This window comes from Tubulanus polymorphus, chromosome 5, assembly GCF_964204645.1.
Source record: "Tubulanus polymorphus chromosome 5, tnTubPoly1.2, whole genome shotgun sequence".
NCBI classification, from domain to species: Eukaryota; Metazoa; Nemertea; class Palaeonemertea; order Tubulaniformes; family Tubulanidae; genus Tubulanus; species Tubulanus polymorphus.
This window is the reverse complement of record NC_134029.1, coordinates 16,303,780-16,329,037: the sequence shown is the minus strand read 5'-3', so window position 1 is coordinate 16,329,037 and position 25,258 is coordinate 16,303,780. Positions and strand designations below refer to the sequence as shown.

General features: G+C 29.4%; 1 protein-coding gene and 1 long non-coding RNA gene across 6 annotated transcripts; both read right to left on the bottom strand.

Moving 5' to 3' along the window:
• Nucleotides 1–1,378: 1,378 nt before the first annotated feature.
• Nucleotides 1,379–4,075, bottom strand: LOC141906042 (uncharacterized). 5 transcript variants are annotated; one of them, XR_012619293.1, is made up of 10 exons: nt 3,958–4,075; nt 3,640–3,678; nt 3,488–3,564; nt 3,258–3,402; nt 3,062–3,124; nt 2,860–2,977; nt 2,613–2,772; nt 2,274–2,413; nt 2,085–2,174; nt 1,379–1,984 (listed from the first exon to the last, which is right to left on the bottom strand). XR_012619293.1 is itself a non-coding variant. In XM_074795192.1 (6 exons), exons 1-5 carry the CDS (start codon nt 3,979–3,981, stop codon nt 3,068–3,070), a joined length of 342 nt encoding a protein of 113 aa, XP_074651293.1. In that variant the 5' UTR covers nt 3,982–4,075; the 3' UTR covers nt 2,948–2,964; nt 3,062–3,067. The 5 variants fall into 5 exon arrangements, 1 of the variants encoding a protein (XP_074651293.1); XR_012619292.1 differs by having other exon boundaries at nt 2,274–2,772; XR_012619295.1 differs by lacking the exon at nt 2,613–2,772.
• A 2,710-nt stretch (nt 4,076–6,785) lies between these two features.
• Nucleotides 6,786–19,958, bottom strand: LOC141906043 (uncharacterized). The gene is made up of 3 exons (XR_012619296.1): nt 19,886–19,958; nt 12,893–12,985; nt 6,786–6,940 (listed from the first exon to the last, which is right to left on the bottom strand). It is a non-coding gene; the product is annotated as an uncharacterized LOC141906043 (long non-coding RNA).
• Between the last annotated feature and the right edge of the window lie 5,300 nt (nt 19,959–25,258).

Below are 25,258 nucleotides of genomic sequence, written 5' to 3'. Positions count from 1 at the left end.
GATTCAACACGATCGACATAACACTGGAATAGGTTTGCAGTAGGCCTAACTAACGGTTCATTTCATTTAGTCCTATGTACTTTTTAGCCAATTTGGATTTGATTGTAATTGAAACTCTGGAACTGTTAACAAAAGACAAGTAAGACAAGTTGAAAAAACACAAGTTATGCTTGATTCTCATGTTCAAATTTAATTCAAATTTATTTTATTACATCATATTTACAAAGCATATCATTGGTTCATACAGTAATAAAAATTAGGGCAGAACAAATATTATTACAGAAACTCCAAAAAGGCAATGAATTTCTATAACTAAATGAACATTATTTTTAGCCCACTTGGGACTTTAGTCCCAGCGGGCTATCGCGTTCACTTTTCGAAATCAGTTATTTTAGGAAGTTTTAAAGACGCTTCAATGTAATGTCTTGATATTTGGGTTACACATGTATCTACCCTAGACACATCTTCAGCCCAAAAACTGGCTGTCAGAATCAAGATGGCCGACTGGCAGCCATTGTTATTCGCCAAAATCAACACTTTTTACACATTTTTGAACTTTTTGAGGGAAATTTTGAAGATGCTTTGATCAATTACCTTGATCTTTCGGATATATGTGAATGCCCCCTGGGCCCATCAGCATAACAAAAATTGGGATATGGACTCAAGATGACCGTCCTATGACCTTTTTTAGTGTCCAAAAATGTCAATTTTGGCCTGAATTCTGAGTTTGCCATTTCTCATTGCAGTTTGTGATGGGTATTCTTTGAAAAGGGATGTTTTATACCTTTGATACCTGAATTGTTAGATTGTTGAGCATTTGGAACCACTTCCCAAGTGGGCATGGTGTCCCTGGACCCCTAGTTCTAATAACTCAGATCAAGAGTGACTCTCCCGTTTATTAGGAAACACACGCAACTTGTGGAATAGGTTTGATTTACACACATGTTGCAGGTATCAATTGTTTATCACTATAGAATTTGTAATCCATAAACGCCAAAATCAACATCAGCCGGAAACCCAGACCAAATCAATTTATAATTTATTGATTGAATCTACACTACAATATATGTATTTATTTAAATATTTCAATAAAAACATTAACTTCTTAAATCTATTCTAAATCATAATACGTTCTTATCTGTGAATTCAATCAATCTATCGGCTCAGCATGTGCTTAAGATGAGTTCTTAATAGGACAGATCCATTTTTAAGGATAGTGATAATACAGTATCATGATGTTTGAATGCCAAAATAAATGCCTGGTCAAATATATTAATATTTGTGATTGTACATCCGCGTATGTTCAGTTTCAAAGCTGAATCATATTTGACGTTTACACAGTGGTTGCATATTAGGTTCGAATCTGTCAATGCTTTTTATTCTATGTATCGATATTTCAATTTACTACAATTCCCATCATTCTGAATGGCTTTACAGAAAACCCGTCATCGCTGCTTTGCAGCTATATTTGGTTTGTAATATTTCCAGTCAGTGGGACGAACCTTTTTAAAAAATGGAAATGAATATTACAGGTGGTCAAATATTTATTGATTAAAATCATGAAAAATCTACAAAATCGATGCTGACAGACTGAATATTGATATATCTACACAAGGCAAATTTCTACAAATTTAGTGCAATTCTCAGGAATAAGTATGTACTAAACACATTTGACAATGCAAACTCATTTAAATGAACGCAAGGAACCAAATTATTACAACCGACAATTGTCATATTGGCCGAAATTCTAGGTTTTTGATAACCGATAAATCGGTATATCAGAAGTATAACTAGGCTCCACTGTTCCTTGGCTGAATCCCGTGGTCTTCAATACGAAAGGCTTTCATTCTCATCTGAATTTCTTTATCATTTCTGCCTGTTGTAGCCCGACAAATCGTGAATGACAAATCATAACTTATATCGAAATATCTTGATACAAGATAACACACAGCCTCCATCTTTGGTTTCAATAAACCTGTGTCCACTAAAAATGTAACGACATGAAAAAACTGTTGATTATAGTATATGCATGAAACGCATATTGTAAGAGCAAGTGAGGTTTTACGTAATGGACTCGACCTTACCTTATCCAGTCTTTCAGAATGTACGATATGATTTTATTCGGTGGTGCCATGAATTGAATGCGTAAAACCGGTTGGTACTGTATATACATACTTAAAAAGGAAATTGAAATAGCAACAAATCATTGATATCAAATCATGATAGTGATCTTTTGTAATGGTGCAGCGAATCATATTCTTGGTGTACCGTACCTTGGGTGTAGATAAATCTTTTTGCATATTGCTTGCGTGGCCCAAACATAGATGAAGTTTAGAACACTTCGACGAATACCCATTACACCGTGTCCTTTGCTTGATAGTGGTTCAGATGACGTATATATTTTTGGACAAGCCTGGAAAATATTGATAAAATCGAATTCAAAGTGGGCCTATACAAAATGTCGTGTGCGATGTAACTTTGAATATTTGATATTTTCGGATGGATTTCAGCATTTACAAGTACTGCCGTACCGTACATATAGTATGCTTTCATCTTAAGAGCAATTAAAACTGTAAGTCACAATTGCAAGCAGAATATAAATCAAAGCTTACAAACACTGTTCTTGAGTCGATGTATTTGTTATATATCGGTTGAGGTCATCAAGTTGTAAAAAAATGAAAATACTGTACATCAAAATAGATGCACATGGGCACATTTACAATCAATCCGTCGTTGGCAAGATTAAGCTGAAAGCCACCAAGGCTCTTTTGCCTTTTATAGGATATATATGAAACTGACGTGAGATCTATTTGCAACTTGAGTAGCATGCTTTACGCAAGTTGAAAATAAAATTCTTACAATTGCGCGCCGTTTTTCCAATAAATACTTGAGAGGGACTTGGCGACCATCATCGTTTTCTGAAGTGTCTGGTTCAATTTTCTGAAAACACGCCCCACAGATCACCTAGTCAGGAAACCTTAAAAAATAAATATACATGTATTTGCACATGGGGTGGTGAGTGATGAAGTTTTGCTCACTAACTCTCATATCCTACACCCACCTTATCTCAAGTTCTTTGCAACAGATACATTTTTTTCTCATTTCCATCTTTAAACAATGCATCCTAAAATTCGATATTATTCAAGAAATAGCAAAAAGCAAACAAATTCAACTGGCACTGAAATCTGTTTTGCGTGGCCCATCGAATAAAATCAACAAGAACACAAAAGCCGATTAGTCAAAAAAACTTGAATTACCTCCCATGTTCTTCGCAACTTCTCAATTTGGCACATGGGACAACGGTAAGAATTATTGAACGTGTAGTCATCCGAATTTCCACCTATACACTCTGGGTGTATGGCCCAGTTGCAATTAAATCCATTGCAAACTATCACTTTCTTACTACAATAACAAAAAGATTTTTGGTGTCCTTTACAAACCCACCATACCTGATGGGAGCGAAGATTTAACTGCATGCGAAACTCACCATTTATTTGAACAGAAACAAAAGATCTTCCGTTTTCCACCTAACTCACTGACATCTTTTAATCTGCAAACTGGAACCTAAAACAAAGTGTGCCATTTTTCATTTATCATGGACTTAACACAACATTAACGCATATATTGTAAATAACAAACCTGACGAGCTCTTGTTGCTGCAAGCCCCCGAATTATTTTCTGAAATATTGGATATCAAATTTTGATTGATGCATGGCATAAATAATTAATTACTTCGAAATAGAAGATTCACTACATAGATCCTTTTCAACGTTTGATACAAAAATACAATAATCTAGGATAAGCTGCAAAGGTAAATACGTATAAAAAGTATGATTTATAGGAACCTAGATCCAGTTACAGGGTTTCCAGTTAAAATTTGATTCTACTTTTAATACAATTCAAATCAACTAAAGGGCTAAATAACTGTGGAACTGGTCATTTGTTTTTTCCAAGTACCATTCTTTTACTGCTGACGCACATTTCGCATGCGATGTATAAGCTACAAAATATCAAATATCTAATGTAATTCAGAATTATAATAATCTTATTAGAGCTATGTATGTAATCATGATACACTAACCCTCCTGTGTCGATTTTTTTACAAATACAATATTTAGCAGCTGACTGTGGCAATTCATAGAAAAAACTGCTGCGTCGTCTAGTCTGAAAAAGTGCATTTGATATTTTCAATTATCTGCATTCTACATTAAACCACGGGACTGTCTAGAGAGTAGAGACAGATGTGACGGGTCGAGACAGGAACATGGTGTCCACGAAACTGTGTAGAGGGTAAAGACAGTTTTAAAGGGTCGAGACGGGAACATAGTGTCCACGGGACTGTGTAGAGAGTAGAGACAGGAGTGAAGGGTCGAGACGGGAACATAGCGTCCACGGGATTGTGGAGAGTAGAGACAGTTTTGAAGGGTCGAGACGGGAACATAGCGTCCACGGGACTATGTAGAGAGTACAGACAGATTTGAAGGGTCGAGACGGGAACATAGTGTCCATGGGACAGTGTAGAGAGTACAGACAAGTTTGAAGGGTCGAGACGGGAACATAGTGTCCACGGGACTGTGTAGAGAGTACAGACAGGTTTGAAGGGTCGAGACGGAAACATAGTGTCCACGGGACAGTGTAGAGACACCTCCAGTAGACCACGCATATTCTTTATTTTCAAAACAAACACCGCCAACCCCGCATCAAAATTCACCTCAAAACATTCTTTCAAACATCTGGCAAAAACTACCTTTTTCCAATGACATCCTACAAACAAGCAAACAAAATTTAAAACGTAAACTCAGACCATATCTCACCTCCGCCTACAATGATATCCATCAATGTAATAACCCTAATCGTTATAATTGCTCACTCTCCTGAACCCTCTAGCTTACTCATATAAACTCTCCTGTAATTATCAAAAATCATCAACTTTCATTTCCTTCTCCTTTATTTCTTCATTTCCCTTTCGTTTTTTCCCTGGGTGCTTGCGACAGCGGCCTAAAGGCTTTGCTTGGCCCACACTGAAAGCTACTGTTCTCTCTCTCTTTTTATAATTGTGCTTTGTTTAAAAAAATTGTAAATTTTATTGTTTGTTTTCTCTCAACCTGTGTACATAGCCTGTCATGCTTTCTGTGAAATAAATTTGAACTTGAACTTGAGAGTACAGACAAGTTTGAAGGGTCGAGACGGAAACATAGTGTCTACGGGACTGTGTAGAGAGTAGAGACAGTTTTGAGGGGTCGAGACGGGAACATTGCGTCCACGGGACTGTGTAGAGAGTACAGACAGATTTGAAGGGTCGATACGGGAACATAGCGTCCATGGGACTGTGTAGAGAGTACAGACAGATTTGAAGGGTCGAGACGGGAACATAGTGTCCACGGGACAGTGTAGAGAGTACAGACAAGTTTGAAGGGTCGAGACGGGAACATAGTGTCTACGGGACTGTGTAGAGAGTAGAGACAGTTTTGAGGGGTCGAGACGGGAACATTGCGTCCACGGGACTGTGTAGAGAGTACAGACAGATTTGAAGGGTCGATACGGGAACATAGCGTCCACGGGACTGTGTAGAGAGTACATACAGATTTGAAGGGTCGAGACGGGAACGTAGTGTCCACGGGACAGTGTAGAGAGTACAGACAAGTTTGAAGGGTCGAGACGGGAACATAGTGTCCACGGAACAGTGTAGAGAGTACAGACAAGTTTGAAGGGTCGAGACGGAAACATAGTGTCTACGGGACTGTGTAGAGAGTAGAGACAGTTTTGAAGGGTCGAGACGGGAACATAGCGTCCATGGGACTGTCTAGAGAGTAGAGACAGATGTGAAGGGTCGAGACAGGAACATAGTGTCCATCGGAGAAAGACCGACGGGATCTGGTAGAGAGAGACAACGCGTCATAAATTTAACAATCATCTTTATTTTTTTTGCAAAATTCATACATTAATTTTCTTCATAAATTTGATGAATTCGAACTGATTAATAGCAAAATAAAGTGTACCCTAAACAAAATGCCCCCGGCCGAGAGGGGTCATTTTTAGAACTGAGTTTTGAGAGATTTGAAGCCGAAAGTTGATATCATTTGAAAGTTGAAACCAAAATAATTAAACTTGTATGATTTATTCAACATTACATTTGAAAACAGTTTAAACCCACTTCAGTAATATTCTGGGAGGAAATCTAGACGGAAAATTGCTCACTTCGCATCTTGAATTTTTACTTCTGTTGACATTGGAGGCGTTTTCTTCATTCGATCTTTTCAATGAAAAGTTTTAAAAAATCTAATTGACTTTTTAAAATTGTTGGTAGGTTTCACTGGTCGTTCTTCAACCGTCCATATCACATGCGAAAAACGAATCCGATACGCGCCGTAGTGTTTTAGTTCAAATCATCGATTGTGGTGGCGCTATTGTACTACTGTCTCGACCCGTAACGGGTCGAGACAGTAACGGGTCGAGACGGGAACGTGGATAGCTCATATGCAACTCCTGAGTCCGTTCACAGGCAAACATCAGTAATTGGAAAAGTAGGCTTTCATACCAGAGGACGAGAGGACGAGACACCACTCATCACCACAAGTAATTTTTTTTCCTTATAAATGGAAAGGAATGATGAATACAATAAAAAACTTATTTGGGGTTGGAAAAGTTTAAGGCCTTTAGAAAAGAAAGAAAATCAAATCAAATCTAATAAACTAGATTTACAGTTATATTTAGAACAGTTAACAAAGGCAAAGAAATTTATTGATCAATGGAACAATGATCCAAATAATGAACAAAACGTTGAGGAATTTGATATCAAGGAACCGAAATGACTTATCTGGACAGTTATAATTACTGCTCCTAATAGATGCTGTGAGGCTTGGGTGAGAACGGTTAATAGCGTACTTGTTATATACAAGGGGAAGTAATCCCCACTCATCACCACAAGTAATTTCTTTTCCTAATAAATGGGAGATAGAAAAGCATTCTTAGCAACAATAAATAACAGAATAAAACCATCAAAAAAACAATTTGAAATAAAAAAGTTGATTGATGTTACAAAAGAAATTGAACATAAAATATTGAAATTAGAAAAGATAAAAACTAAATATGGAGAGAAAGTATCAGCTAATTTAAGCTACTGCAATGTTAGTACATCGCGAGAATTTAAAGTATTTTTACCTGATAAATGGGTTTCATTGAGTACAGAGGAATTAAAAGATTTAGAAGGATTTAAAATAATCTATCATGGGAAAAATGAAGACGGTCATCATGATTTAGAAATTGTTGATTAAATTTAAAAAAATAAATTAATAAAAATAATGAATATCTAGAATCCGAAATGACTTATCTGGACAATTTAATTGCTCAGCATAGATGGTGCCATAAACAGCACCCACACAGTGATAGACAAAAGTAGTGAGATATTCAATTAATTAAAAAAAAATTATTTTTTTTTGCTTTTTTTCTAAAATATTAATCAATTTTTTTTATTATCAATTTTGGAATTTCAGAAGTATTTTCATTTTTGATAGCAGTTGTTTCAGAATTATTAATATCATGAATTTTATTTGATTTCTTATACCAATTACACCCAATCAAAATGAATACAATTACAAATCCAAATGTAAAATATAGACATTTATCAAATATTCTATTATCAGAAGGAGTAGAAATAACAATATTTTCACTATTTTTACTAACATTTTAATTACTTATTTTTTCTTTTACAGCTTTTTTATATTCTTGTGATTTAATTCCTAATTGTCGAGACCATTCAATTTGTTTCTGTGATCTCGGTTTTTTCTTCACAGTTAATTCCTTCACTTCTTCCACCTTGTTCATTTATTATAGAAATATTTTTACTTTCAATATTTGAAAATATTATAACTCCAGTTGATAATAATGTCATAAATCCACCTAATTGAAATGATAAATATCCAATCCATTTATTTAATTCAGTCATAACTAAATAGTCATTTTTTAAATCAGCATATAATCTATTTTCATCTTCAATTGGTAGTATATAAATACATAATTTACTATAACCTTTTACTACATTTTCTGATATCGCGTTATTAATTCTAGCTGTTCTCGCGGCTTCATAAATCTTAAATAATCTAATAATTTCATCTGATTTCATTGTATCTAGTTCATTATAAGTTAAATTTTTACCGACAAAATTTTTACATTTTCCAGATGCTATTAATATTTCTAATTGATGTTTACAATAAAGATAATATTCATAATTATTATTTGTTGTAACATTATTTAAAGCACCATCATCTGGAATTAATTTGTTTTCTGTTATTCCTAAATCATATAAAGTTTTTTCAATTGGAACATCACCATTTTTAGATTTTATTTTCTTTTCACCTCCCATTTATATAACAAAAAAATTAATTGTGTTGTTGCAACTAGAATTCAACTAGAATGTAACTAGAATTCAACTAGATTAACAAGCTAGTTGAAATATTGTTGTTTTTGTTTATTTCTTGTTAAATCTAGTTGATTTTTGTTCCAACTACCAATAACTAGAATTCAACTAGAATGTAACTAGAATTAAACTAGATTAACAAGCTAGTTAAAATATTGTTAAATCTAGTTGATTTTTGTTTCAACTACTTATAACTAGAATTCAACTAGAATGTAACTAGAATTCAACTAGATTAACAAGCCAGTTGAATTTAAATAAATTCATATTTAAATGGGTGTTGTAATCTAAATAGTAATTTTGATCTTTTAATATTTTTCAACTTATCCATATATTCATTATGTAAATCATGTGGAATAATATCATTTTCTTCAAGTGCATTTTTCATCGATTTTCTATCTTTATTGTAGAATAAAACTAGAAATCTTATATTCTCCCTAAAATCTTTAACAATTGAATTATATTTTTGATTTTAAACCCAAGTTGTTATCCCAAAATGTCTGCCAGAAAAAGCTAAATAACATAACTCACTTTCTCTAACTTTTGAATCATGTAGATTAGCACAATCATCTATAATGAATAATGTATTTGATCCTTTATAAATATCAATTGCTATTTTTATACAATTATCTAAATTTTCTTTTACTGTTTTAGGATCTAATATAATAAATTTATTATTTCTAGTAATATTTCTATCATAAGTTTGATTAAATTCATATGTTGGGCAAAATAATACTATATTATCAAAATAGTTTTCATAAACAGTTTCTAATAAATTTAATATAAAATAAGTTTTTCCACAATTTGTTACGCCAGAAATTAACATATTATGAGGCTCAAATATAAATAATTCTTTATTCATTTATATATTTTTAATTTTACTTGATAATATCCATTCATTGAATTTATCTGGCCATCCAACCCATTTTACTAAAGAATATTTTTTTCTTTTAATAGTTTTTGTTTTTAATACTTTTTCCATTTTATATTCTTGTTCTAGATTTTCAGTAGTTAAACTTAATTCTTCTTCGTAAAAGTAGCCATCAACTTCTTCACCATCTAAATCTTCTAATTTATAGACATATGGTTTTGTTGTTATTACCTTTTTTATTTTATATATTTCCCTAGTAAAATTCCGATCGTATCCTTTGTCAAATATCTTTTTATACTTAGAAATTCTAACATTTTGACCAACTTTAAATTCAGGTTCACCAAAATCATCTACAAGAAATGCTCCATATAAATTATTCCAAACAATTTCAGCATTTTCAGGTTTTCTAGCATCAATAGGTTTCATTCCGATAGAAGAATGATAAGAATTATTATATCCTTCTATCAATTTTGGTAAAACATCAATCCATTTATAAGTGCTATTTGCTGTAAAATATTTCCACATTCTTGTTCTTAATGTTCTATTAAATCGTTCAACAACTGCTACTTTTTTATCCGATTTTGTTGAAAAATATTTAATATTATGATTATCTAAGAGTTCATGGACAAGTGAATTATCAAATTCTTTTCCATCATCAAATTGTATTTTTTCTGGTTTAAGTTTATCATCCGAAAGAAATTTTCTTAAAACATTTGATGTTTGTACAGCATCTTTTCTATAAAGTGGGAAACTCCATACATAACGACTAAAAATATCAATTATATTCAATAACCACCAATAATCATCATTATCTTTCTTAACATTTTTCATATCAATTAAATCTCCTTGCCACTGTTGATCTACATAACTTACCATAGTTTTACGAGTTTTATATTTTCTAACAATTTTTTTATGTGTTGTGTATGTTGGTTGTTCTAAGATAAATTCATTTATATCTTTATATTTAACTAAATTGTGTGGGATTATCTTATCTAATTTATCTTGTTTTACTTTACTCCATATATTTTTGGTAGAAGAATAAGCAACCGAACTCTCAGGGTTGTAATATAAATTTCTTAAATATTGTTCTTTAGTATTAGGAGTTTTTTTACCACCCATTTATATATCCTTAATTTTAACTTTATATTTCTAATATTGAATACTATCTAATTGTGAATTTACAATATTCAATTGCGCGTCAGATATAATATAAATGTGCATTTTAAAATTTAAGCTTCCTTTTTTCTTTTTCATGAATAATTGTATTCCATCTTTAGTGTTCTGTAGTTTTTTCCCAGAACCATGTAATGAATTATCCTCTGTTGTTCTAAAATCTAACCATAATGCATATTTATTACCGGTATAATAATCAATTTGATTAATATTACAATTTTCAGATGATTTTACTTTTTCATTCATAAAATGTTTTCTAATTTCTGGCCATTGATCTATCATTCTCATTCCTTGACAAAATATTTTATTTGCTATTCCTTCAATAGTTATTTCTACTTTTGTTATTTCAGGATTATAATAATTATCAACCTTTATTGCGCCATTAGTATATGTTGCAATGGTAAAAAATATTAATTATTTCATCATTTGCATTAATAGTTACAGTTTTAAATTTATCAATATAATCATATAATAATGAAAATCCTTGATTGTATTGAGTTTGAATTGTGCTAGCAATATTTTCATTAGTTATTGTGTTATATTCTAAACATATATTCGGTAATTTATAACCCATATCTTTAACAACGCTAGATAATACAATTTCATTTACAGGAGCAAATGTTATCTCAAATATAATATCTTCTTGAATTGCGTATTTATATAAAGGTGCATTATTATTTATCAATTCAAAGTCTAATGGAATTTTATATTTGCTGCCATAAATCTTTTTAATCAAATTATCTGTGGCACGAGTTACTATTGCGTCATTAGCTCCTGATCTTAATTTATTATGGTTTTCTGATTGGATTCCTTGAAATATCATATTATTTCTATTTTCTTTAGTTAACCATAAATCTTTATAATGCATAAATAAATTATAATCATCTAATGAGAAAACTGTTTCTGGACCAATCTTTATAGTTAATTTTTTAATCAAATATCTCCCAACATTATCAACAACATAATTGTTATCATGGCCAGTTACTTTTATATCAGCTGATAAATAAATACTATTTGGAACATAAAAAGTATTTTGTGTTAATCTAGGAATTCTAACATATAAAGTTTCATCGGGATTAATATTTGAAGGGTTATGAGTAATTATATGATGTGATCTTTCTGCTTTAATAGCATTAGATATTCTAGAAATCTTAGAAGGACTTATATAACTCCCACTCATTTATTTAGCAAAAAAATTAATTATTTATTTTTTATTATTTTTTTTCTTGATATCTTTTTGTTATCATATTCACTAACCCAAAAATAATAGCACTTACAACTGTAATTAAAAATAAAATAATATGTTCAGCAGCAAAGTTAATAATGTTTCCTGCAGATTTCAATATAAAACCAACAATTGATGCAATAAGTCCTGGTAAAGCTGCAGCAGATTTTTTAGATAGTTCCCATAAATATTTTGCTAATTTTTTTGAACCATCCTTAACTTTATCTTGTATAGAATTATTATCATTCGGGGGTTTATCCGGTTTATTGGGAGTAGGAGTAGATTTCAAAGAATTTGATATTGCTAAACCAATTGTTGTAAATAACATAGTTACAGCTGTTAGAATTCAAAGAATTGTTATTCCTTCTAATTTAAAAAATAACTTTATTCTATCTTTTAATGATATTTCAGAATTTGGTTTAATCAACAAATCTTTAAAAATAACTTTTAATCTATTAATATTATAATCATATGATTTTAATAATAATTTAATTTCTTCTTTTTGTACTTCTAAATTATCTTTTGAATTATCAATTTCTTTTTCTAAACGTAATTCTTTTTGCCTATATTCTATTTCATCAATTACTTGATGATCTAAATCAGACTTTAGTTGTTCTATTTCTTTATTTGCATTAGTTAATGCTTTTTCCAAATACATAATTTTTTGATCCATTCGGTAAAAGTTTTTCAATTGGAACTTTATTTGATTTAATTTTACTATTTTTGGAAGTTATATTCTGTTCAGAAGTTGTTTCTGTTTCTGATTTCTTTTTGATTATTTCAAATAATTCATTAATTCTTTGTTTAAATACGTCTATATTATCATCTATTTCTTTTTGTGTAACATCAGTTATTTCATTACTATTACTTATTATTTTAATTTTATCTGGTTTTAAACTTTTCAAAGTTGATTCCGCTAATATTTTTTTATTATTTTTAAAAGTGATATCAATATAATAATCACCTTTCAAACGATAATAACATTTACCATTATCTAAAAATTTTAATTGATATGCTAAAAGACCAACGTCTTCATCATTTATGTTAAGTTTAGAATTTTCAATTATACGTTCTAATTTGGGTATTTTGTTTAAATTATCTAAATCTTGTTTTACTAAATCTGGGTTTAAATTTTCAGGATTTAATTGTGATTCTGCATTTTTGATATAATCAGGCATATTTAAATTATTATTATATCCTGGCTCATTACCATCATTAAAGCTTGTTTCATCAAAATCAGGTGGTTGTTCATCACTTATACCAGGTTCATCAAAAGGATCCATTCCAATATCTTCTCCACCTTCTACATCCATTTATATAATAAAAAAATTAAAATTTAAAATATAATATTCCTCCGATTACAATTCCTATACAAGTTAAAGCTAATTTAGTATTTTCATGGGATTTATTATCATCATTTAGTTTAATTATTTCATGTTGAATTTAATCAGTTCTAATATTTTCTGATGTATTGTAATCCGGTTTAGAATCATTATTTAATTTAATATTATTAGTTTTAGTTTCTGTTGATTGAATGTGTTTTTTATTTTTTTCACCTTCCATTAATTTTGGAGCAGTGATAATCTTTTTATTTATATCAATTAATCCAAATGAATTATCTATTGTTGCAGTTTTAATTAAATTATTATAACCAATTATACTACCCATTTTTAATATTAAATCATTAGAAATAATTAACAAATTAGGGCCTATACAATAATTTAATCTAATATGTGATTTATCTAAATAATTTTGATATCTTACAATGTTTTCTGGAATCGATCTATTTTTATCATTATGAATTGAATCTTCAAATAATACTTTAAATTGTTTCTGCGCATCGAATGAAGTGTTATCATTTCCAATTATTGGGGATCTTGTTTCAACTTGCGCACCTAAAATACATATCAAATAAGTTCTAATCGATTGATTTATTCTTTGTATTCCAGCTTTAGTAAAACCTTCACTATTCTCTAAAATAAAATTAACCCAACCATTATTGTTTTGGGGTTGTATATTATCATAATATGTTGGTAATTCATTCCAATTTAGTGTTCTTATATCTGAATTTGTTATTATTTTTCCAAATTCTTTAGTATATAATATTCCTAATCCACCCATTGTTCCAATTTTTGCTCTAAAATCTTTATTTGAATTAAAATTAAATTCATTACATATTTTATAAAACTTAGAAAAATTAATATTATTATTCAATTCTTTAAAATATTTTGAACCTGGTAAAGGACATTCTAATTCATCTAATATTAATTTTATTTGAAAATAAGTATGAAATCTAAAAAGTGATAACATCAATGGTAAATTTGGTTTGTTTAAATGATCATTCCAACTAATTCCACATCCTGTTGTTGCACAATAAACAGCAAAATTTAATTGGTTCTGCCAATACTTCATATTAGATTTTAATAACCATTGTTTTGCCTCATCTAAATTTTTGAAATTAAGTGTATACACATGAAATATATTTTCCATCTTTACATGAAAATTATTACTTTCAGTAACATAAATATATAAATCAATTAATGAATTTAAAACTTCATTTCTATATGAAATATCTTTATTAAAATCTATTGCTGGAATATTATATTTAATTGATTTATTATATTGGAAAGCTTTTGGAAAACTAAAAATTAATAATTTATTAATTCTTTTAATATTTTATCTTGTTCTTCAACTGTTATATGGCCATTTAAACTTATTATATAATCTAGTGTGTTCTTTAATTTATTAATTTCTTTTATATTAGTTTTAATTTTTTCTTTATTACTTTTTATATTTAATTTTGAACTTATACCAGTTAAAACACTTGAACTTAATCCTAATACACCAATTGATATAGCTAAAGGTGTTAATGGACTGAATATTGCTAGAAATGTTATTACAGAACTAATTGTAACCGAACCACTAATAATAAGATAATATATAATTTTACTTTTTAAATATTTTTTCTTTTTTATCTTTAAGTCACTTTCAAATTCTAATATTTGTTTTTCTAAATATATTTTTAATTTAGTTTTATTTATATCATGAGGAATAATATCAATATTATCATCCATTTATTTAGCAAAAAAAAATTACTAATTAGTAAACTTATAAGCAACAAATATAACAATAACAGTTCCGCCTAAAATCCATATTATTTCATATATTTGTTGTTCATTACTTGGGGTATAATAATCTGATATTGTAGGTTTATGTAGATATAATTTTTCTTTATTGGTTACTGCGTTATATAAACTCATGGCATCATCAACTGATTGAAAATCTCTATGTGAAATATTCTGATCATATAATTCTTTGTTAATATAATCCACATAGTTTTGTTTCTTTTCTCTATATTCTTCCTCTGCTTTATTGTATTCCTCTAATGCTAAGTTATGTCTTTTTTGTTCTGATAATGAACCATTTTCATCAATATGCTTGAATAAATAACTACCACCAGTAAATGCTAAAGCGTTAACAATTGCCGATCCTATAATAGTTATAACTGCATAAGCCATTTATTTAATGAAAAAATTACGCATTTATATGGGAGGAATATATTTTTGTTTTTCCAAATAATCAATTGTTAAATTAGATAAAGTTACTGCTAACGTTAATTTTAAGATATCATTTATATCAAATCTATCAACATTAACACTTCCCATTTTGAATACTTTTTTTAATACCATTGAATAACCAACAGTTCCAACTGATAGTAAGGCGCCATTATATAATCCAGTTATTATCCACTTATTATCACTCATTTATTTATCAAAAAAATTACTATCTTCAAAATATTTAGTTATTTTAGTGATGATTAATTCAACATTTATTTCATTACTAGTTTCATTTGTATATATTTCAATTATTATTTTTTTAATATCATCGATGATAAAATCTTCATCTAATTCATAAAATCTTAAAGATTCTCTAATTAAATTAGTAATCTTTTCTACATTAAAAGTTTCTTTATCTATTGTTGTTTCATTAAAAAATACAATGATATAATACAATACAATTTTTGATTTGTGTAATTACATCATTAATGTTAAATTTCATTTCTTTCTCACGTTTAAAATTAAATCCAAAACATATACTCGGTCCAACAGTTATATCCATTTATATAATGAAAAAAATACTCTTTACATCTTATAATTAATTCATATATCACAGGAAAGTTATTCAAATCAATTAAATAACCATTATGATTTCTTTAAAATTTAAAATTATTAAAATGTGGAATACAAGGTTTGAAATCACATTCAGCTAAATTATAATTTATTTGCGTTCCAAATTGTTTAACATTCTTCAATGGTAAAATGTTTAATATACTAGAATTACAAGTTATATCTTTAGTTGCTTCAAATGTTTTTGTTGGGTCAATTAAATTGCAATAAATATAAAAATGTGTAAAAGGTATTAAGTTTGATCTACCGTATATGTTTTCTCTAATATCTTTATCTGGAGGAATTCCTAACAGTTTAGCTATAGGTTTTTTTACCATGTAAAGATATCTTTCTATTGTATGTTGATGAAATTTATAATAATCATTATCAAACTTTATTTTAATTTTATTAGAGCTCTCACTTTTTATGAATTTAATATTAAATTTAGAATCACTACCTAATCTAATGCGAGCTTTTCTATTAATTTCTTGCTCTAATGTTTCTAAATCATATAATCCTGGTGTAATCATAAGTTGAAAATCTTTTCTTTTATCCTTATCAAAAATAAAAAGGCTTCTATGTTCATCAGTTTTATCTGATATATTGTAAAAAGAGTTACATAAACTTATATTAACTAATTTTAAATCTACACAATTCTTAAATTCTCTATCTAATTGAACTAATAAATTATGTGATTTATAATTTGTAAGTCTTCTTGAATCAACAAATATTCTGTATTCTTTTAATTCTACCAATATTCATAACATAAAAAAATTACCGCTCATCACTAAAAATTAATTTTAACAAAATTTTTCCTAAATAAATGGATGAGAAGATAGCATGTGAAATTTGTGGTGAACTACTAAGAAAAAGTAATATGGCTCGACATACGAAAAAACATGATGAAAATTATAAACCCCCTAAAATAAACTGCCCAAAATGTAATAAATTATTCTCAAGAAATTATGTTAAAAACATTCAGAGAAGTGTAAAATTAATGGCACGACGGCTAATGTTGATAGTAATGAAAGTAATAGTAATTCTGTTGAAGTTGAACCTGAAGTTATTTGGAAAAGACCTTTCTTATTCTATGACAAGGATAATATAAAAGATCATTTCTGTGAGCCTTGTCGAATAAAATATAGCCCTGAAAATATAGAAGATTGGGAGAATCATCAATTTCGTAAAGCACATATAGATAAAATTTCTAATAAATTTGAAACTGAATTCAATGAAAGAAAAGATAATTTATTAGAAAAAATAAAATATGAGAAAACGTTACCAGATAATAAAGAAACAGTTGAAAAGTTAGAAAAACAATATAATGAATTAACAAGAAAAACATATTATTGTAAATATTGTAAATTGATTATTACAACAAGTAATTCAAATCTACATAATAGAACAATAAAACATAAAGAAAACGTAAGAAAATACCAAGAGCTTAATGAAGATCTATTACCAATAAATTATAAACAAAAATGTCCACAATGTAGTTACGCGACCATAAGGCAAGATGGTACTGTGTTATTTTGTAATGAATGTGGATGGCAAAAGAATTTATTGGGTGAAAAAACTAGAAATTTTCTCATAGATCCAAAATTAAAATATAGCTGCAAAGCAGCGATGACGGGTTTTCTGTAAAGCCATTCAGAATGATGGGAATTGTAGTAAATTGAAATATCGAAACATAGAATAAAATGCATTGACAGATTCGAACCTAATATGCAACCACTGTGTAAACGTCAAATATGATTCAGCTTTGAAACCGAACATACGTGGACGTACAATCACAAATATTAATATATTTGACCAGGCACTTATTTTGGCATTCAAACATCATGATACTGTATTATCACCATCCTTAAAAATGGATCTGTCCTATTAAGAACTCATCTTAAGCACCTGCTGAGCCGATAGATTGAGTGAATTCACAGATAAGAACGTATTATGATTTAGAATAGATTAGATTTAAGAAGTTAATGTTTTTATTGAAATATTTGAATAAATACATATATTGTAGTGTAGATTCAATCAATAAATTATGAATTTATTTGGTCTGGGTTTCCGGCTGATGTTGATTTTGGCTTTTATGGATTACAAATTCTACAGTGATAAACAATTGATACCTGCAACATGTGTGTAAATCAAACCTATTCCATTAGTTGCGTGTGTTTCCTAATAAACTGGAGAGTCACTCTTGATCTGAGTTATTAGAACTAGGGGTCCAGGGACACCATGCCCACTTGGGAAGTGGTTCCGAATGCTCAACAATCTAACAATTCAGGTATCAAAGGTATAAAACATCCCTTTTCAAAGAATACCCATCACAAATTGCAATGAGAAATGGCAAACTCAGAATTCGGGCCAAAATTGACATTTTTGGGCACTAAAAAAGGTCATAGGACGGCCATCTTGAGTCCGTATCCCAATTTTTGTTATGCTGATGGGCCCAGGGGCATTCACATATATCGGAAAGATCAAGGTTATTGATCAAAGCATCTTCAAAATTTCCCTCAAAAAGTTCAAAAATGTGTAAAAAGTGTTGATTTTGGCGAACAACAATGGCTGCCAGTCGGCCATCTTGATTCTGACAGGGCCAGTTTTTGAGCTGAAGATGTGTCTAGGGTAGATACATGTGAAACCCAAATATCAAGACATTACATTGAAGCGTCTTCAAAACTTCCTAAAATAACTGATTTCCGTCTACGGACGGACGACGGACGAAAAGTGAACGCAATAGCCCGCTGGGACTAAAGTCCCAAGTGGGCTAAAAATAATGTTCATTTAGTCATAGAAATTCATTGCCTTTTTGGAGTTTCTGTAATAATATTTGTTCTGCCCTAATTTTTATTACTGTATGAACCAATGATATGCTTTGTAAATATGATGTAATAAAATAAATTTGAATTAAATTTGAACATGAGAATCAAGCATAACTTGTGTTTTTTCAACTTGTCTTACTTGTCTTTTGTTAACAGTTCCAGAGTTTCAATTACAATCAAATCCAAATTGGCTAAAAAGTACATAGGACTAAATGAAATGAACGGTTAGTTACTGCAGTGTTATGTCGATCGTGTTGAATCACTTTCCTTGAGTTGAAAGAATCAGATCTTCTATGGTACAAGATCGGTCGAAGAGAGATATCTTATATTAAATTATAATGGCACCAGTTATAGTAACATCACTGTAGGGCCGACGAGAGGGAAAAAGTTGTGTTTGTAGTACATAGGCATGGTAGGCTTGTCGTACTCACTTAATACTTAAAACGCTGTTGTTACCTGTAGGCCTACGTGACTGTACGGTGATTTCTACAGGTTAGCCATATGTGAGTACGTTGACGCTCAGACTTGCAATATTGGGATTCAAAACAAAACGAAAAAAAAATCCAGTAGTAGTCCAGTGATTTACCCACTGTGCCACAGAACGTAACTGGTGGGTGGATGAAATTTGATTTACAAATAGCCTAGCCTCACCTAACCCAAACTCTATTCTTTTACGCATGCGCGTTTGCAGATTATAGGAACTCACGTACAGCGTTTTTAGGGAACTCACGTACGGTTAACCTGTGGATATCACCGTACAGTCACGTACACGTTACAATTTCGTACTTAAAATGGTATTGGCTACTAGGAACTCACGTACGGCGTAAGTAGGGAACTCACGTACGGTTAACCTGTGGATATCACCGTACAGTCACGTACGCGTTACAGTTTCGTACTTAAAATGGTATTGGCTACTAGGAACTCACGATTGGCATTATAGACTTAGTAGGGACCTCACGTACGCGGTTAACCTGTGGAGATCACCGTACAGTCACGTGCGGTTAACAACTACGTACTTAAAATGGTATTGGCTTCTATATAATAGGCCTATAGACAAATAAATACCGGTAGGCTTTCTTATAATCTTAGCTTCCACACTTCACAACCGAACCAACTGACCAACCAGTATATTTAGTCCCAGTACGCACCAACCGGCACAGGCCTAACACTGTTTGTCAACTGTGTGTACCGTTGTAGGCTATCGATAATCACCTGATACTTTTCTGTCGTTTGTTTTCTCTCTGAGACGAGCTCAGACCACTATTCCAAAATCTTCTATATCCTATAGTAAAAACAAGAAATTCGAGAGTTTAGTTCATATATAAGCGCGTAAATTCAGGGGAAATCCTGCTTATGGCTCATAGGCCAGCATCTTAGCTACGCATTGAAGTGGTTTTCGCCCCACATACCCAACCTAACTTTTGAAATAATCAAACCTTTAGAAAGGAGGGGTATCCCAGTACAGGTATGCCAGTACATCCGAGCCAAATATCTAAGGGAATCCCCACCGTGTTTGGTACCCTTACTCCAAGCAAAAAAAGTCCAGGGAATCCCTTATTTCATCATCGATCTGTCTCTCAGGATCAATGGATTTCATACATATAACCGAAATTCGTTACCTATCCCATTTGCAGAAATTATGGCAACATTTATGGGGGACCTCTTCTTCACTCTAGGTACTATTTTTGGGGTCCGGTCCGGCCCTACGCATCTTCGAGCTACTAACCTAATTGTGGTCTGATGCCAGACGAAGACGAACGTAATTCTAGTAGCCTTCCGCGACTCAACGACCTTGATTTAAACTTGATCAATTCAAAGTCTGTTTATTGACGCTTTTGGTTACATGAACTGATCAGCAATATACTTAAATAAAATAACCGGAATAACAAGAAATCAAAAATATTAAAGAGGTAACAAACAAATGCCCGTAAACCTGTCAGACACGCGAACGCCGGACTCGTAAACTCTTGGACTCGGACCCGCTGAGCAATAAATTCATAAAATTGACTTTGAAATTGATTGTGGAGAAGAGAGGGAATAATTCGATAGCTCTTCCTCGAAAAGAAGAGAGAAATATCGGTAAGAAAACACAACATGGCTACTAATTGAATCGAGCCAAATTTCCGATGTTTACGGCTCGACAGTGCCTTTATAACGTGGATTTATCAAAATTCCCATGCAGTATCTGGAGATTGAAGTGAGCTGAAGGACATCATACGGATTGTATCGGCGACAGCGGTAAGGTAAGGAAGCTTTTACACTTTTAACAAAAACTATGTGGAAAAGGGGAAAAAAAAATAATAATAATCACGCGAATTTCAATAGGGTTTTCTGTGAAGAAACAGAAAACCCTAATTATCTTGATGAAATTTTTAAAATAGTTTCTATAGAAGATCATACACCAGAATATATGCAATGGCTTGAAAAAATGAAAATAATAGAATATAAAAATGGTGAAATAACTAAAAAAGACATTATAAAAACAATTATTCCATCAACATTTAACACAAAACAAAAGAAAATGTATTTATATTTATTATTTAACGATTATTATGAAAAACCTGAATTAACAGAAGAAGATATGAAAAATATAAAAAAAATATTCAAACAAATATTAATGTATCATTTGAATAATAGAATAACAGATTCAATAAATTATGAATTCTTTTTAAATAAGATTGTAAATTATTTAAACATAGATATTATAATTCCATTTGATGAATTAACAAACAAAAAGAAACAAAGAGAGCGAGATGAAATGTGGAACAAGATAGAACTTTATTTAAATGAGAAAAATGGAATGGAAGAAGAACCTGAACAATTAAATGAAAATGAAGAAGCCAATAGTGATTTCGATTATGATGATATTGATTTTATGTTTTAATAACCATAAGGTAATGTTTTTATACCATCATCTAAAATATGCCTTTTATCATCAAATGGATTTCAACTAGTTTTTTCAACTTCATTAATGTACATCTCATGATCTTCTGATCTTAAACAATTCATTTTGTGTTTCATTACAATTGATTTATATAAACACTTTATATAATCTTGAAATTCTATATGTTTATCAACCACATGTTTTGTTATTCCTTTTAACTTTTTAGCTTCATGATCTTTTGTTCTGTAACTATACATTTTACTTCTTATCCCAACAAATTCAATCATTTCATCACCCCCTAATTCATCTTTAAATTTACCAGGAATCTTTTTATTATCATTGCTAAATAGTTCATGATCTTTGGGATAATTGCTAAAATCAAAATGATGTTTTAATGTTTTTAAGTCTTTTGTTATGTCATTTGTCTTGATTTTTAACCATTTTCTTAAATTATTTTTTGCATTTAATACATAATCTGGTACTATCTTTTCTTTAGTTGAAGTATTACTTTTTACTATTGCATGAATATAGAATTCATCATTATATTTTATAGCAAAATCTTTAGGATTATTCACAAGTATTCTATAAACTGCTGATGATTTCATAACATCCATGATTTTAAATGTTTTATTTGGATAAACTTCTTCACAGAATTTCTTTGTTCTTTCTAATAATTTTAAGTCTTGATTGCATAAATACCAAAAATATTTATTACCCCAAACATAATTATACACACCTGCTGAACCATCGCCCATGAAAAATCCTTTGATAAAATATTCTTTTTCTTCTAATGTTTCGGGTTCTATATTATAAATATTATCAATAATTTCATCAAATGACATATGATTCATTCTTTGGAAAAATCTTTTATGTAATAATTCATCTCCAATTTTTATATCAGTTGGTTTTATTTCATCACCATTTCGTTTAATTAAACTATGATCTTCTGTAACATCTACAAATCCTAATTTAGTTCTAACTCTATAGATTTTCTTATTTGTTTTATGCCTAATAATATTCTTTAATTTTTTCCATCCATTTCTTGTCCAAACATCCATTAATCCATTTATTTGTATTAATTCTTTTTCACCATATGAAATATAACATTCATTTTGTTTTGGAATTATTTCTGAAATTCTTCTTACCAATATCTTATTATTACATTTTAATAATATTGGGGTGTCAGCTGTTACAGAATCAAAATATAATATTTCAATATGCTTTTCCCCAAAAAGTGGTTGTAAAACATTATAATAAAAATCATACATTAATAATTTTGATATTTCTAAAACAGTTGAACCTATAAATATTGGTTTATTAAATTTCATTGAAGTTCTTTTTAATTTAACTGCTGTTAAATAATCTTCAAATCTTTTATTTCCTAAATGTCTAGGACTTGATTGTAAATGTCTTAATCTTTCAGAATTATTTACTAATTCAATATCATTTCTATTTCTAATATTTTCACATGTTTTACCATAAAAACTATTATTCATTAATTTGAAGAAATCTTTTTCAAAATCTGTTTTTGATATGGTTCTCTGTTGAGTATTAAAATCTATATATTTTTCTAACCACTTCGATTGATTAAATTCAATATATCTATGTACTTTCTTTAATTTCATTCCTTGTTTTAGATAAAATTTTAACATTCTATAATGAACAATATAATTGTATTTATTATTTTGAGTAAGTATTAATTTTTCTGTAAAAACCTGATCTTTCGGTTTTATTTTCTTCTGGTATTCACTTGAATAACTATCATCTACAGTTAAATGTTCTGAGCAATAAGGTAAGTTTCTTGTTTTAAACTTTATATTTTCAGGATATTCTAAATCAACTACAAAGAAATAACCAATTGGTGCTTCATCTTCTAAACTCATAATTGCGCTTTCCCAATTAGTTTTATCATCATTTTCAACTTCTGTTAATATAAAATTTTTATATGGTTGAGGTTGCATCATTGCCCAACCATATAAATTATTGACGTCTATATATAGTAATTTATATTCATCATTTGCTTTAAAATATCTATCTCCCATAACACCACTAATTCCACCTCTAATTGATTTTTCAAATAATAAAACCATATCTGGTTCTTTTAATAAATCTAATTCTACATTTGTATATTTTAAACCACATTGCCAGGTTAAACCAGGACTAGAGTAGCAATAACAAGGATCAACATTAAAATGATTCAAATTAACTTCTCTAAATTTTTCAAATATGTCAGCCAAAATCTTAACATCTGATTTTAGATATAAATCAACTAATTCACCATGATTTTTCATCTTAAAATGATTCCAAATATTTAATGTTCTATTAAACACTTCGTCTTTTACATACTCCTCTTTTAATTGATCATAAAATTGATCTTTTAATAATTCTGTTACATTAAAATCATCATGTGTTTTATAAAATGAATAAGGAATTGCGCCTTTATATCTCAATAATTTAAAATCTTGTTCATTTGGATAATAATATCGTGTTATTATAAAATCATTATCAACTAAACTTTTTGATAAATTATCTAATGAACTTGCTAGAAATCTATAAGAATCTAAAAATCTAATGCAACCAAATTGAAATGAAATATAATTTTCAGATGTTTTAGCTAATAGTTTAAAATCATATTTTCTTACATTTGCTTCATTCATAGCATTATGTTCTTCTATTTCTTGATTAATTGTACCCAATTTCTTTGATAATTGTTTTATAAATAGATGGGTATTATAGCCGGATAAATTATGAAATAATATTGGAACGAAATTTACTTTTTTAGCTTGTAAATTGCAATCTTCATGAGCAGCTCCACGATATTTTGAATTTAAATGATCGTGATCTCTAACTTTTTTATCAAATGAATAAAAACGTTTTTCACAATAACAACAATGAGTTGCATAATTAAAATCAATTTCATCTTCTTTTGTCATAACTATTCTTTTATTTTTGTTTATAATTTTGCAAAATCACTTTCTAATTCAATCATTTTGTCACAAAAATCATTACCTACATTTTCACCTCTAAAAGAAATATATTGACTTTCATATAATTCAGGATAATTTGATTTTATGTAAATTCCATAAGCAGCAGCTCTTTGATGAACTTTTTTAATTGTATTTATAATTGGTGGGTCTTGAATTATATCTTCATTTAATTCATTTCCTTTATCCATTGATTTTAATAATTGCTTTTTGTTATATATTTCTTTTCTATCTTGATCAGTTAATTCTTTATTCAACGATTCAAAATCCCCATAAATTACAAATGGAACAATATTCTTAAATTTATGATTAGTAAATTTCAACTTACAATCTTTTTTTGTTGGCATTATTAATTTACAAAAATCTTTATTATCACATAATTCTTTATGTTTTAATAATGTATTCTCAGTCATAAATTTAGATAAACATTTTCTACATAGATAAATTTTATTATGGTGATCACTTTCTGTTCTAAAGAATAAATCAATTTGTTTTAACCACATATAATGTTCATTTTCATCTTTTTTATAATATAACAAATCTATAGCATTTTCATCATCATAATATTCTGTTAAATATAAAGCTTCCAATGTATAATCTTAAATATTTTCACCTTTTGTCTTTGGTAATTGCATTAATTCAAATACATTTATTTTTAAATTATTAACTTTTTCTATTTTAGGAATCATTTTTATAGTTACTGGATATTGATCAATT